A 17,042-nucleotide genomic window follows, 5' to 3' on the forward strand; every position below is an offset into this window, starting at 1 on the left:
CACGCACCATGTACGCGCAGGCACACACCACACACACACACACACACACACACACACACACACACAATCGAAACACACACATAAGCGTGCACGCGCACACACACACACGACTGCCTCCCCCCAGCCTTTCTGTTCCTGGCGGCAGTACTCCACAGCCTATGAAGTGAAAGACAGAATACTGTTATTTTGCACTCAAAAGCTTATCTAACGCTCTTTAATAGACGCATAAGCAGAACAAAAGAGAGACAATATGGTCTCACAAAGGATATCTCGCCCGGAATTAGAGTTCTGTAGGGAGGTTGTACTATGGACCACTTTGGTCACTCTAATTATACTCTCTCAATTAAAAGAGCAATTATGGTACCCCATCCTTCATATGGTAATCAGTCAACCTCAGCCAGGGCCTAGAATGACCTCGCTAACTGAGGGAGAGATGGCAGAACAAAGGGAACGTGAGATCAGAGGAGCCCCCTGAGGGCAGACTTCATCTAATGCGCATTCACAATATATCAGAGCTTTCAATAAAATGCCAGCATGCATAGCGAGCCTCTTCTAATCTTGCAGGCCAAAGCAGGTGAGCCCAAATGACGGGGTGTTTACCATGCGCGTCTACCCCACGACATGCATGTCTACCCCACGACACGCGCGTCTACCCCACAACATATACATCTACCCCACGACATGCGCGTCTACCCCACAACATACACATCTACCCCACGACATGCGCGTCTACCCCATGACACGCGCGTCTACCCCACGACACGTGCGTCTACCCCACAACATACACATCTACCCCACGACATGCGCGTCTACCCCATGACACGCGTGTCTACCCCATGATATGCGCGTCTACCCCACAACATACACATCTACCCCATGAAACACGTGTCTACCCCACAACATACACATCTACCCCACGACATGCGCGTCTACCTCATGACAGGGCAACACGAATGTCAGGAGCACTGAGCTGTAGGACTATGTGCAACAAAAAAAAACATTGCAGATATCCTCCAACTCTGATTGGTCTCTGGGATCGAAACCCAGCAGAAACTACAACTGCAAACACGTCAACTTTAACAGACAGAGCAGTTACGTGGAAGTTTAGAAACTATCAAACTCTCTCATATTGGCCCACTGCACAGACACAGTGAGGGACATACATGAACAGTTGTGTTTAGTGTGTAAGTTAAGATCTGGGCCTTATATTAGCTATTTTTAAGTTATGTATGCCATTAGTCTTGCATTCTCTCTGTCATTAATCTTGCATTCAGTAGCTACTACTATTGACTTTAAGCTGGAACACTTCCATTTATGAGCAATCTTAAATGTAGTGTTTCTGAGAACAATCCCAAGGTCATCTATTACCCCAGCTGGGAGTCATAAGAGTAGGGCTGCTCACATCTCGTCCCCAGAGAAACTTTAACAGTATTCCACTGGGAAAGTGTTTCATCACACATGATTTATCACATGGATTGATATTTAATCCTGGTGTCAACGCTAACAGCCACACCCAGTAACATGGTCATAAACCCCCAAACCCCATTTAGGGAGATAATGTCTTGGTTCTTTTTTTAAATTAATGGACTACAATAGAGGGAAAGATTGTTAAAAATGTTAGAGAACTTAAATACAAGTAAACTGAACCTGATGTCCTCTAACTTATAATGCAGATGAAGATCTCAAAATGAAGACAGAACCGTGCTTGAGGAGTGGTGATGATATAGATAGGGTACTTGCTAAAGAAGGGTTGTGAACAAATGATGGGTTCTAGCTAAAGAAAGGTTGTGAACAAAAGATGGGTTCTAGCTAAAGAAAGGTTGTGAACAAAAGATGGGTTCTAGCTAAAGAAAGGTTGTGAACAAAAGATGGGTTCTAGCTAAAGAAGGGTTGTGAACAAAAGAGGGTTCTAGCTAAATAAGGGTTGTGAATAAATGATAGGTTCTAGCTAAAGAAGGGTTGTGAACAAATGATCAGTTCTAGCTAAAGAAGGGCTCTTTCCTTCCAGGTCCAGGTCTGGAAAAGCATCTCAAAGCCACAAACTCACCGACAGCTCTGCAAAATATTGACTATATTTCATATTACTGTAAATTACTCTCTACAAACAGAATTTTTCAAAAGGTCAACATTACACAAATAGACTAGAATAGATTGGACTGCAAAGATTCCACAGTTTTAATTTAATACCTTATTACTGAACGATTTCATTAACCAGCATTTTTTTCTCTCTCTCTCTCAGTATTCCTAGATGCCATGTTTTTTGTTTTGTTTTTGTTTATCACAAATGGGCTTAACCATTTGTTGGCAAATGTTGGCATTTTATACACCAATCCTCTGGGAAAACCAGAAATGCTCCTGGGAATAGCATATCTGAAGGGAAGACACATGGATGCCTAAAGACCGCCATTGTCCGGCTGTGTGAGCACAGAGTGCTTTTATGCTAAAATGTACAGCAGAGAAAATATTGATGGATTAGGCAGTTAGAGCTAAATCCTTGATACAACCTCATTAACCATGATCGTTAGTTTCAGTTATGTTTCAACATGTAATGCTGCTCTGTGCTCCTGTAGGAATCAGTACAGCCAATCACTTCCTTTGGGGATGTCTGTTAATAACTGGAGCAGAGCTGGTAGTGTCAAGAGGACAAGGCACTGGGTCTCCTGGGCTCTGTGCTTCTCATTAGCAGAGAGCTGCGATGAGACAGACGGCTCCCGCGGAGGTTCTGATCCCGGGCAGGCTCGGTTCTGTAAGCCTCATACCAGTGTCCAGTTCAGCACTCTCTTTGGCCTGACACACAAGGTTCTCTTTGCGTGAGAGTTAGGTTTAAACAACTGTCTGTGCAGTGCTGTGGACCTCGAACAATGGCCTTGTGTACCTGCATTCTGATCAGCTTATGCAAATCTCTGCTTCAGCTCTACAGGGGAGCAACAAAACACTGGTTCTGAATGTGCAACCAACACCACCAACTTCCACATCCACACAGTGCTCCTGCTGGTGTGCAAACCTAGTTAGCATCGTCTTCTCCTGCTCTCCACTTGCAGCTGTTCGTGAGCCACTTGAGTCTTTTGGAAGAAACCTTATCTTTTTTCGATCAGAAAATGGCGGCATTTCAGTGCAACTTTCAAAACGTCCTGGAAGACTCCTGCCCAGTGTTATGGCAGCTCACGCTGATAGAGTCTTTCGCTGGGATTGTAGATTGATTCTTATGTTGTGGCTGTGACCAAATCCATTTAAATAACCTGCAGGCAATCAGGTTCTCTCTGGGTAATTGGCAGGTCCGTTCAAAAGAAGAACATCGCTCAGACTCTCACTTTGAATTGTGGATGATTGGAGTATGAAAAAAGGATGCTTTCTGTTAAGCATAATGGTAGTAAATGCTCTTGACTTAAAGAGAAGAAATACAGAGATGTAGAGAAAAAAAGAGACTGGGAAGAAACGAGTGATGCTAATGTGATGAAGGACATGATTGATTTCTGAAATTAGACTTTAACGAAATCCGGTCAGTCTCAGAATGGCCCATAATCACAGGCCATCTACTGCAGGTAAATCACAAATAGTTTGGCGGACCGGTGACCTGTGTCTATACAGAGAGTCAGTGCATTAACACAATGAAATCTGAGCTGAGGAGAAATTTTAATATTCAGCGAGACAGATAATCTTTAACACCACCCCCTTACCCATCGCTCAGTCAATAAGGAGTAAATGCTAATTAATCACTGGAAGGTTTACTTGATGGGAATGGACATTCGCTTTAGAAACCCTGCTAACCTGTTATGGAGAGGTAATAATAAGGCTAAGGGATGTTGCAGTCAAGTACAAGAGAGTGTATGTTTCTGAAACAGAGCGTGAGAGTTAGGGTGTGTTCATATTTGTAGTTCAGTTCCCACAAGAAAATAATACATGGTTACAATTTAGTCCTGTTTGCTTAGCATTTACACGTGCACACACAATCGAACTGAAATAACTTTTAAAGAAAGTGACATGTGACGCAAGAATGATAGTCTATGGGCTCATTGTGGTCGTGCATATGGGGAGGTATTTTTACCATCTGGAAACACAATAAAAGGTGGTAACATGGATAAAGGAGTAACAGCTCCAGAAATTCCTGTGTTGCATGTTCCAAAAAATGTATGCTGAAAAGAGAAGACAACATAGGTTTTCGATGCCTGTAACAAAACTGTAATGAACAACTTTTTTTTCCCCAATGCACTCTGTTCTATTGTGGCATGTTTAGTGTCAGATCTTATGACATCACGTCCTGTGTTTAGTTCGTTTAGGTGCCTTTGGTTCGTATTGTTTTCATACTTCAAACAAAACCACACCAGAATTCATTTAGAAACGGACCAAGACCCACCTACTGCCACGTCTGAACACACCCTTAAGCAATCCTTGTCTCAGACAGCACATCTTGCAGGCTCTGTGGGTTCTGCCCCTGTAATGTTCTCAATTGCCCCTGGGGAAGTTACTCTAACCACAAATGGACAGCTGTTATGAAATCCTGCAAATCACCCTTCTGCTCTACTCTAGGTGGGAGCTGGAATGCATGCATGCTTGATGATGTTTCTAGCATGTGACAGTTGAAGGCAAATTCTGTGTAAATAATAAAAGCAGTTGAGATCAAACATAAGGAATTCTGAGAGGTGCTTGGAAAGAGAAAATTCCCTTTGCTGAAGTGCTCAAAGAAGAATCTCGAGAAACCTTCTCTGGCTCTACCTATGCTCTCTCTCTCTCTCTCTCTCTCTCTCTCTCTCTCTCTCTCTCTCTCTCTCTCTCTTTGTCTCTCTCTCTCCATTCATAGTCAACAGTGTTTAGCATTAATGTTGGGGTCCCACTGCACTGCTCCAGTGTTAGTGTCCCACTGCTCTGTACAGTTTCAGGTTCTATCTACCTCATCAGCTCACTCTAAAGCCCCTCCTGAACTGGGTCAGATGTAGTAGAGCAAAAACACTGTGCAGGCCAATGGTACTCCAGCACTGGAGCCAAAAACCCCTACAGTTGGACATGGTCCAGATGGATTTGTGTAGTGTATGCCAACTGAAACTCCTTAGTACACATGAGAACATAAATCATCTGGACTCACAAATGAAGGAGTTATGAAAACAGTCAGGAGCTAAGCACATGGCGCAGGAGCTGTTTAACCAGCGGGCAGTGCCAGCGATGCCAGACTGGGTTCAGCCCCAAACACACCAGAAGCCGACACTAAAGTTTGGATCACCATGACAACAGCAGGGGATAAAGAAGTGGGGGAGCTCAGTGCTTTTTTAGTGCTAAGACAACAGGCACTGGGCAGGGGCCTCCCACCTCTATGGCCTTGAAACAGCACAGTTTAAAGTGAGGTTTGTAAATATGCACAAAGCTCAAGTAAGACACATGCCAATGGCAGCCTAACCTAAGACACAGCTCAATCACAGTGAGTTAAGCTGACAAAGAACAGGCTAAAGAAATCCTTTAGTTCCACTTGTCAGCAGCATTAACATTGATTAAACGCACCCCCGGGTGTGAGAGATATTCGCCCAGCACACCTGTACACACTCAAAAGCCCTCGAGCACGTCGCTCCACATCTGGGCCACTGGCAGCTAATCACTACTTGTGTGTCAGCTGTGTTTTCTGACACAACGCACTTAAAGTTCAAACATAAATATTTCGGTGGTGTGGTTTGCACTAAACTGCTGAGGTAGCTTATCAATTACAGCCACCAGAATTCAGCAGCAAAGGGAATCTTGATTCTGACATGACAGTCACGGTGCTCACCCCTAACACTCACTCCTTTGCATTCACTCCTCACATGCCTGCATTCAATCCTCCACGTTCATACGCCTGCCTTCACTCCTCTATGTTCATAAGTCTCAATTCACTTCCTGAATTCACTTCCCCCTCCTTAGCCATAATCATTCCCATCCCAGGACAAAAGGCAAAGAAAGGGCACGTTATGCTTAATGAGAGGGTTTTTTGTCCTATTATCCTAATGTAAAATCTCTAGTGTAATGTACTGTATGACTATTATAATGCTGCTACGTGTGCTTTCTGAATGCAGATATGCTTATCAGATGAGCAAGACTGTAACACACTAGACCAAATGAATCAAAGCTTCCCTCAGCTCTGCACACAAATACACAGCTCACACAGTCAACATGATCAATGTGCAAAGCTTGACAAATACCTCCACCAAACAGGAACTCCGATCTGCATGATAAATGAAACACTTGCAACTGAATCTCACAGTGTGGTTTCTTAATCATTAAACTGTGTGCACATCTAGGCTGTGGGTATTGAATTCACAGCTAGATTGTGTGTACTGACTTCACAGCTAGACTTTGCGTACTGGGTATACTGAATTAACAGCTAGATTGTGTGTACTGAATTCATAGGTAGACTGTGTACTGAATTCACAGCTAGACTGTGTGTACTGAATTCACAGCTAGACTGCATACTGCTAGACTATGTGCACATCTAGACTATTCATGGAAACTGAATTCACAGCTAGACTATGTGTACTGAATTCCATTGTTTTGTCCAATGACTGGCTACATTTCAGAGACACAAAGAGAAGGTCAAGGTAACAGCTACAGATGGTCTCATGTAATACATGCGCTAATATCTAGGTTAATTATGTTGTAAAATAGATTGCAAATCTCTGTTATGGAGCATGGATAGCGAGGGCAATGCCATATTTCTCCAAGTGTCACATTCTCTGCCTGCCTGGTATTCATGATATTCCATCAAACAGCAATCAACTTCTACCTGTGAGTCACCTCCAATAAAGAATCCTGAACACTTTTGGATATTACAGTATCTCACACACAGAGGCAAATTCTGTACAGTACTCGAAGTGAAAGAATCAGATTTGGATAGTTGCCCAGTGTTATTCCATTGTTTTCCAGTGTCGTATGTCCACAAGTGCATACTTGTCATAACAATTAAAGCCCTTTCTGCTACTGAGGTTTGCTGCTTGCATGGTCTTGAAGTTGTATGGATCATAGCTACCTTTATTGAGAACTGCGGAAATAGGCGATCACACATCACCAAAGTTCATTGTCTGTGCTGGATATGTCCATGCTCCTGATTAACTCTGTATACAGGGACTTTAAACAGATCAATTATTGTTTCCCAAATGCCTGGCAACAAGACGCGAGGAGAAAAATAACACTGAAATATGCAGATACAGATCTGACATGAGCTATTAAAACACTCAGACTGACCAGGGGCTTCGAAAACAAATGAAAAGATAAACACCAAAATTCCATTCCAAACCCATGCAAGGAAGAGGAAAAACTCCAAACCAATACAAAGAATAGCAAAAATCAAACTGAACCACAGTATAACACTCCAAGCTGAACCACAGAGTAACACCACTCCAAACCAAACAAAATAACGATACTCTAATCCGATCTACAGAGTAACACCACTCCAAACCAAACCACAGAATAACAATACTCTAACCCAATCCACAGAGTAACACCACTCCAAACCAAACCACAGAATAACAATACTCTGACCCGATCTATAGAGTAACACCACTCCAAACCAAACCACAGAATAACAATACTCTAACCCAATCCACAGAGTAACACCACTCCAAACCAAACCACAGAATAACAATACTCTAACCCGATCTACAGAGTAACACCACTCCAAATCAAACAAAACAATAACAATACTCTAACCCGATCTAGAGTAACACCACTCCAAACCAAACCACAGAATAACAATACTCTAACCCGATCTACAGAGCAACACCACTCCAAAGCAAACAAAACAATAACAATACTCTAACCCATTCCACAGAGTAACACCACTCCAAACCAAACAAAACAATAACAATACTATAACCCAATCCACAGAGTAACACCACGCCAAACCAAACCACAGAATAACAATACTCTAACCTGATCTACAGAGTAATACAACTCCAAACCAAACAAAACAATAATGATACTCTAATCCGATCTATAGAGTAACACCACGCCAAACCAAACCACAGAATAACAATACTCTAACCCGATCCACAGAGTAACACCATTCCAAACCAAACCACAGAATAACAATACTCTAACCTGATCTACAGAGTAACACCACTCCAAACCAAACCACAGAATAACAATACTCTAACCCAATCCACAGAGCAACACCACTCCAAACCAAACCACAGAATAACAATACTCTAACCCAATTCACAGAGCAACACCACTCCAAACCAAACGACAGAATAACAATACTCTAACCCGATCCACAGAGCAACACCACTCCAAACCAAACCACAGAATAACAATACTCTAACCCGATCCACAGAGCAACACCACTCCAAACCAAACCACAGAATAAAAATACTCTAACCCAATCCACAGAGCAACACCACTCCAAACCAAACCACAGAATAACAATACTCTAACCCAATCTACAGAGCAACACCACTCCAAACCAAACCACAGAATAACAATACTCTAACCCGATCCACAGAGTAACACCATTCCAAACCAAACCAAACAATAACAATACTCTAACCCAATCCACAGAGTAACACCACGCCAAACCAAACCACAGAATAACAATACTCTAACCCAATCCACAGAGCAACACGACTCCAAACCAAACCACAGAATAACAATACTCTAACCCGATCCACAGAGCAACACCACTCCAAACCAAACCACAGATTAACAATACTCTAACCCGATCCACAGAGTAACACCACTCCAAACCAAACAAAACAATAACAATACTCTAACCCAATCCACAGAGCAACACCACTCCAAACCAAACCACAGAATAACAATACTCTAACCCGATCTACAGAGTAACACCACTCCAAACCAAACCACATAATAAAAATACTCTAACCCGATCTACAGAGTAACACTACTCCAATCCAAACCACAGAATAACAATACTCTAACTTGATCTACAGAGCAACACCACACCAAACCACAGAATAACAATACTCTAACTTGATCTACAAAGTAACACCACTCCAATCCAAACCACAGAATAACAATACTCTAACTTGATCTACAGAGTAACACCACTCCAATCCAAACCACAGAATAACAATACTCTAACCCGATCTACAGAGCAGCACCACACCAAACCACAGAATAAAAATACTCTAACCCGATCTACAGAGTAACACTACTCCAATCCAAACCACAGAATAACAATACTCTAACTTGATCTACAGAGCAACACCACTCCAATCCAAACCACAGAATAACAATACTCTAACTTGATCTACAGAGCAACACCACACCAAACCACAGAATAACAATACTCTAACTTGATCTACAGAGTAACACCACTCCAATCCAAACCACAGAATAACAATACTCTAACCCAATCTACAGAGTAACACCACTCCAATCCAAACCACAGAATAACAATACTCTAACCCGATCCACAGAATACCACCACTGCCACTGACTAACGCTGCTGAATCCTGGGCTGGGGTGAAAGTGTTTAATGGTGCCTTACCTGTGACTAACAGTTCAGTGGTCCTTCGAACTAGAAAGTTTCCAAACTTGAGTTCACATGTGTAATTTCCAATGTCATCTTCTCTCACTTCCTTAATGGACAGCGTATCCCTCCGCCTCACAATACTGGCTCTCCACTGTTTGGGTTTACACTCCTTTCATATGTGGAAGAGAGAGGAAACACACACACACACACACATGCAGTCAGACAGCTGAAGACAATACAGTTCATGATAACCCTGCGTGAACATTTCATTGTACTGACATGTTAATGAATTGTCTTGAAGTGGGATGCCTTTCAGTGGTGTCAGCAGAACGAGTGTATTAATATTTCATACTTGACAGTGTTTTGACAACAGCAGTAATTTCAGCTTTGAATGTTGGCCTTCACAAAGAATGCCTAACGTGTGTCTGTCAATCACATATTTAGTACGTATTCACGTCCATCTTAAACTCATTACTGGAGCGGAGAGGAACTCATCATGAAACGCTCAAAAGCATTTTGGTGCTGCGTCCATCATTCAGTTATTCTAGTTTGCTCTCCATTCTTTGTCTTTTTCACTGCTGTTCTGTTGTTCTCTACCTCTCTTTCTCTTTCCCAGGCTTAATCCTATCTCTTTCTCTCTCTCCCCCTCCCTCTTTGTCTTTCCCTCTGACCATATCTCGTTCTCCTTCTCTCTTTGTCTCCTCGTCCCTGTCTCTCTCTGTCTTTCTGTCTTTCTCACTCTCCTTCTGTGAACTCTCCTATATGTGGGTTCACTGCAAATTGGCTTCCGCCTGTGTTCAGAGCAACTGTACTCAATCAAATCTGTTTCAAAGTGGCACAAAATAAGCAGGGGGTGCCAGCTCCCAGCCATTACCCATCCCTTCACTCGATTTGTGCGCAAACCAAACAGGAGCTGCTGCTCTCCTAGCACTCTGCTGCTGATGAATGGATGGAGGTGCCGCTGGTCTTGTTCGGTGGTAGCCGTGGCTATGCCACAGACCCTCCCACCACATCCTCACTTTGTCTGCGCTTGGGCTTGTCTCCCCCGTGCTAAGTAACACCGAACATAACTTGAGAGTCAAAACTCTAAATAAGGCTTTCCGTAGTTAATATTCTGTAATGAGAGTCACTCAATTATGAGGGATTTCACTGTTACATGTTCACTGAGGGAAGTTATTTATTCATTTGTAAGTATTTAAGTATTTAAGCTTTGAAAAAAATATTATTCTGATGCATTGCATGTGTGTGTTTGTGTGTGTGTGTGTGTGTGTGTGTGTGTGTGAGAGAGAGAGAGAGAGAGAGAGAGAGAGAGAGAGAGAGAGAGGGAGAGAGAGAGAGAACAATCCTCTCACCTTGTACCATACGATGTCAAGATCCTTGCTGGGCTGGATGAAGTCCTCTATGTCGGGACAGAGAATATCCTTTCCTTTACTGAGCTCTGCCTTCTCCAGGTGCTTCATTTTGGAGTTGTAGCACAGGTCTGTGTCATTCTCCGACACGGTCAATGACATGGACACTTTCATGCAGTATGTGGAATTTCTGCAAACAAAAGATAGAAAAGAAGGTGAAATAAATCTTAGACCCAGAGCCACTAGTGCCTGTGTGTGTGGCCTGCAATGCCACACAGTACAGCTCTGTGCTGCATCTCCGCAGCCTTTTGTGATTCACTGGAAAGGTAAAAGCTAACCTTATTTCTCTTTTTTCCCTGAACCTTTCAGAAGCTGTTAGCTTCTTTTACAGCATGATCATTCAGCATCAGCCAGACACTGCACCTTTTTGTTGCTAATAGAGATTTGTTGCGAGCAGTGTTTTGTTAACTGGTCCACAGCAGAGAACGTCCCAGATCATACAGAAGGAGTAGGTGGGAAAGACAGTCCTTCAGGTTTGTTAAAACGCTGCTTTCAGCAGCTTTGTATCGTAGCAACAGCCACAACTGAATGAATTGAAAAACAACTCTCCTAACGCAAATAGCAGCGAAAGCTAATGCCAGATGAGAACAGACGGACGGAAGGCCAGAGGACAAAATGCACACGGTCAGCAGAGGGCAGCTGTGATAAAATATAGCTCATGGAGGCTAGGAGGATCAGCCTCCGCTAACAGAAACAGAACGGGCAGAATTATCCTGGGTGACATTCCACTCTGGGGGAAAACTGACTGCACTTTAACTAGGCTGGCTCACTCCTTAACAAAAGGCTGGGAAAAGCAACACTCATAAATTAAACGGGTCTCTGCCTGTCTCTGCCCCCATTACGATATAGACCTGGGTAATGTAGCACTCACAGAGCGAGCTCTGAACGGGCAGTGGGCACTGGTAACCTTCCCAGAACCGACAAATGGAGTCTGACTCTGAAACTCTCATAACATCAACGTGAAAATAATATTGTTGCTTCTGACTGGCAGAGCATGCTGGGGGGTGGGGGCGTTACAAATGCAGGTGGAAAGGCATTGTGTTTGCTCATCCATTTAAGTTCGCAAACCAGTGATGGGAAGAAGATGAACCTGGCCAACCTCACATTATCTACCGAGAAAAGTACGGGTGAAAAACAGGGCAAGGAGCAGGAAGATGGGCAGGTGGAGGCGAAAGAACGCGGGCGAATACCGGAGCTCACGCACTCAGGCAAGCCTGCTTGTCAACAGCACCCAAGATTGATTGAGGCCTTTGTTTTCACATATTATGCAGATTCAGCGCAAGCTAGCAGAAAATTACTTGCCAGAATTGATGTTCTGTAACTGTTCACTCATGACAAAAGTTCAAAAAAGGGAGGAAAGGATTAGACAAGAAGTTGAAGTGACAGCTTGGCGCAGGGCGGAGGAGAAATCATGCGGGCCTGCTCTGTGTGGTCCGGAGGAGACGCTCGCGCGGGCCTGCTCTGTGTGGTCCGGAGGAGACGCTCGCGCGGGCCTGCTCTGTGTGGTCCGGAGGAGACGCTCGCGCGGGCCTGCTCTGTGTGGTCCGGAGGAGACGCTCGCGCGGGCCTGCTCTGTGTGGTCCGGAGGAGACGCTCGCGCGGGCCTGCTCTGTGTGGTCCGGAGGAGACGCTCGCGCGGGCCTGCTCTGTGTTGGGTGTAGGAGATGCTCGCGTGGGCCTGCTCTGTGTTGGGTGTAGGAGACACTCGCGCGGGCCTGCTCTGTGTAGGGCGTAGGAGACTCTCGCGTGGGCCTGCTCTGTGTTGGATGTAGGAGACGCTCGCGCGGGCCTGCTCTGTGTAAGCTGTAGGAGACAGAAAGTGTCTGGCACAGGAGGGGGCGATTACAGGAGAGTCAGCAGGCCAGGTGCACCCCTGCACAGTTCAAATCCCCCCACATGACCGGGACTGCTGAATATTTCAGCAGCGCCACTGGCCCTGCCCACGGGGAACGGAGAAAGTCACATCGGAGGAGAGATGAGTGAGTGACAGGCGAGATCAACTCTCTGTCCTACTTGGCGAAGAAACCCCCCCCTCCCTCTGAGTCCTACTCTAGTTTTCCATCCCATCCCATTGTATTCCACCCATTTCTTTCTTTATTAAGATGCAGCAGCAGCCTGGGAACAAGTAGTAAGGAGACAATATAAAGACACTGTTGTATATGTGACACTGTGTACAGCTGAAATGTTTATTCACCTGACAGTGCTGTAAGCCTGACACTGTGATCAGGCATCAATATTATCAAGTACATGTGTATGTGCTTGATTATGGTTGTGTGTGTGTGTGTGTGTTTGTGTGTGTGTCCGATGTGGGGGGGGGGGGGGGGGGGGCATGTCTCTCTGGATGCTCTTGAATATGAATATTTATAATAAGAAGACCTGAAAATTGCAAACCTCCCCAAACCCAGTAAACGAGAAGACTTGCATTCTCTACTCTGCCTCTCCATGATGTAGTCCTCACTGCACTGCTCAACATTTAAATCTGGGTCTAACTCAGGTTTGTCTGCTTGACCTCCACATCTGTCTGGTAGAAGAAACCAGACATGAAAGGAAGGAGGTAGCAATATGCATGAGCTCTTCACCTGCTGAGTCACAGTACTCCTATCAGGTATGAGTCACAGCACTCCTGTAAAGAGTGAGTAATAGCATTCCTGTAAGGTGTGAGTCACAGCACTCCTGTAAAGAGTGAGTAATAGCATTCCTGTCAGGTATGAGTCACAGGGCTCTTGTAAGGTGTGACTCACAACACTCCTGTAAGGAATGAGTAACAGCACTCCTGTCAGGTATGAGTCACAACACTCTTGTAAGGTGTGAGTGACAGCATTCCTGTAAGGTGTGAGTCACAGCACTCCTGTAAGGTGTGAGAAACAGGACTTCTGTAAGGTGTGGGTGGCAGCACTCCTGTAAGGTGTGAGCCAAAGCACTCCTGTACGGTGTGAGTAACAGCATTCCCATAACGTGTAACTGGCAGCACTCCTGTAAGGTGTGAGTCACAGCATTCTTGTAAGGTATGACTCATAGCACTCTTATAAGGTGTGAGAAACAACACTCCTGTAAAGTGTGAGTCACAGCACTCCTGTAAGGCTTGATCCTTTTGTGTCAAGCATTAAGCAGCTTGCAAGGAAATTAATAACATATAATTAGTGGGATGAAAAGCAGCTGTTGTGTGGGAATTAGGTGTCCAGTGGACCATGGCCATCGCCTGCTTAAATCATTAGGCTGCATCATTAACCTCCTCCTAGTTGCCACAGTCTTACAGACTGAGATGGAGTGATTGCATCTCATGAACTGGCTTTAGAAACACCACCTACAGGATCTGAGGAGAAGGCATGGGACCTTTGGTCGGAGATAATTTCACTTCATATTATGTGCCGGCTCTTGTGAGACCTCTTGTATGGAAGGGAATCTTTCACAGGGCTTAATGAGAGCAGACAATAAGCCAAAATGATGGCAGCCTGAGGCTGGCTGGCCAGAGCATATGGCTACGCTGAGGTTAGGAAGCCAGCCAAACGCTTTCCTGACAAATCCCTGGTAACATCAACATGACTTGTGAACACACCACTACATCAGGCCAGGCCCAGGTTTTTCTGAATACAGAGTGATTCTAGGAAAAAGATGCCCATTTCAAGACAAAATACAGTTGTTAAAAAAAAAAAATACTAAATTGACATGTATATATACTGTGGTCTTGTTGTATATGACTGGTCTGACTGCTGGTCTATATTACTGCTGGAATTGTAGAGATGTTTAAGGGGGAACATGTCTGGTGTGTGTGTCTAGGGTGTGTAAGTCTGTGGGTAGTGTGTGTCTCGGGTGTATGTGCATGGAGTCTGGAGTGTGTGCATCTGAGATGTGAGCGTCTGGTGTGTGTGAGTCTCAGGTGTGAGACTCAAGTGTCTATCTGGGATGTATGAGCCCAGGGTGTGTGGGCCAGGGGTGTCAAAGTCAAATGCCCAGCTGGCCATTTCAAAGAGAGACTGTGTGTGAGAGAGAGAGAGGGAGAGGGAGAGAGAGAGAAAGAAAAAAGAAATATCAAGCACAGATGTCTTGAGGGCCAGTTTTAAAGATCCCCATGGCCATGTGTTAGGGGCAGTACATGGCAGGGCCGATGGAAGTAGGCACATCCTCAATCACTCTGTTATTGTCTGTGCATTATTTATGACCCAGCGAAGTGTGAGTAGAGCATGCAGGCAGCCAGCCAGGCGGGGACAGGGGCTGAGGGTCCAACCCTACCCTCACATGCTGGGGGCGGGGAGGGGGTGCGGGGCCCACCCTACAGTCACATGCTGGGGGCATAACTCAGGCAGCCAGCAGGGAGAACAGCTGATCAACAATTTATTGGTGGCACAGACGGCAGCCAAATGCCCCCCAACTTAACCTGCATTTAACACACAGCACCCATCACTGCACACACACACACACACACACACACACACGCATGCAAACTAATACACACACACGCACAAACTCACACATAAATGTGCACACATACACACACACACACACACACACACCTCCCACCTATCACTGCGCACAGACTCACACACACACATCCACACCATATCACACATAACTGCACATGCACACACCTCTCACCCTTCACCGCACACACACACACCCCCCACCAATCATTGAGAACATGCATGCACACCCCTACCCATCACTGCACATGCACACACTCTTCCCACCCACCATTGAACACACCACCCATAATTGCACGCATGCATGCACACCCCAACACATCATTGCGCATGCAGATGCACACACATCCCAACCACCCATCGCACACACACATCCACACCACCCCACCCATCAATGCACATACACACACACCTCCCACCCATCACTGAGCACACGCATACACACCCCTACTCATCACTGCACATGCACATACACCTCCCACCTATCACTGCGTGCCCACACATACACACACACACACACACACACCATCCACCACACCACCCATCACCACACACATACTCACACACATCCCCATCTCACAAACTGACTGTTTATTGTCCCCCCCCCCCCCCCCCCCCCAATTGTACTGAATATTAAATTATGGACATAGTAAGTTTATATCTAAATATTTAGATATTGCACATTTCAGCAAGTAATAAAAATGATCGATTGTGGTCAGCTGCAGTATCAGTGCCAGTGTATGAGCAGAGTAATGAACAAAAATGAGAATCTCTGTTTCTCTCCCTCTCGCTCTTTCACTGTCCATCTCTCTTTCTCTCACATTCACTCACTCATTCTCCATCTCTCTCTCTCTCTCTCTCTCTCTCTCTCTCTCTCTCTCTCTCTATGGGCATGTGAAGAACCGAAAAGCTGCAGTGCAGTTAATCTGTTTATTGAGTCAAAAGAACCATTTGTCCTTGTAATTACGTAGAAACCAGTTTAGCCCAATTTATCTTGCATAATAAGTGAAATGTAATTAAGTTCAAATAAAAGCTTTGGCAGAAGTTTGTGTTTCCTTTACGTGGAACACGGACATCCGTGCTGCCTCACCCAAAGAGCAGGAGGACAGGCAAGCGAGAGCTGCTTGTGTCCTGCCTGCTGGCATTTTGGTTCATTCAGGACCTGTTAGTTAGCCTTCAGGGCAAACCATGGCTACACTGGTTTAAACGTTAGAAGCTATTTACAGCACTTCCGCTCTTTGCAAAGCAGAGACAGCAGGCTTTGTGGAAGAACCACCCTCATGAGTGTTGATTCAGCTCGTATGATGCCATTGAGTAGAACTCAAAGTATTCACCAATTTTCTCATATTTTTGTTTTTCTTGGTCAAAGAAAAAACTGAACGGATTAGTGGATTTTATCTATTTAAATGATGTTTTCTTTATCATAAAGAAATGAGTTGTGGGTGTAAAATTATGTTTTTAATAATTAGAATTCTGTTGTGATTATTTGGTTTGACACTAGTTTTTTAACTTTTTACTGTGTTTCTGTTGTCATGTGCATTATTCTGGTCTCTGAAGGCCTGTAACATTAGCGGCAACACCTTCTATTCTCTTTCTAGACAATGCCAAACGTCTTTAATTTAAGCATGTATACATCATTTAATGCTTCGTGATGTTGGCATTTATACTTGCTGTCCAGAGGAACGTCCTCTGCTCCAACGCCTCAGAGTGTAACCTCACCTGCCATTTCTGTTTACATTACGCCATTTAGCAGACACTCTTATC

The 17,042-nt window shown here is 44.6% G+C and overlaps 1 protein-coding gene across 4 annotated transcripts in view; it reads right to left on the minus strand.

Annotated features, from left to right (window-relative positions):
- il1rapl1b (interleukin 1 receptor accessory protein-like 1b) overlaps nucleotides 1-17,042 on the minus strand; it is a 295,493-nt gene that overhangs the window by 133,104 nt on the left and 145,347 nt on the right. For all 4 annotated transcript variants that reach the window (XM_027011408.2, XM_027011407.2, XM_035520914.1 and 1 more), the window contains exons 4-5: nucleotides 10,804-10,990; nucleotides 9,467-9,620 (exon numbers count right to left, since the gene is read on the minus strand). In XM_027011408.2, coding sequence (XP_026867209.2) covers nucleotides 9,467-9,620; nucleotides 10,804-10,990 — 341 coding nt within the window. The remainder of the gene's footprint in view (nucleotides 1-9,466; nucleotides 9,621-10,803; nucleotides 10,991-17,042) is intronic.

Source organism: Electrophorus electricus, chromosome 21, assembly GCF_013358815.1.
Source record: "Electrophorus electricus isolate fEleEle1 chromosome 21, fEleEle1.pri, whole genome shotgun sequence".
Classification (NCBI taxonomy): domain Eukaryota; kingdom Metazoa; phylum Chordata; class Actinopteri; order Gymnotiformes; family Gymnotidae; genus Electrophorus; species Electrophorus electricus.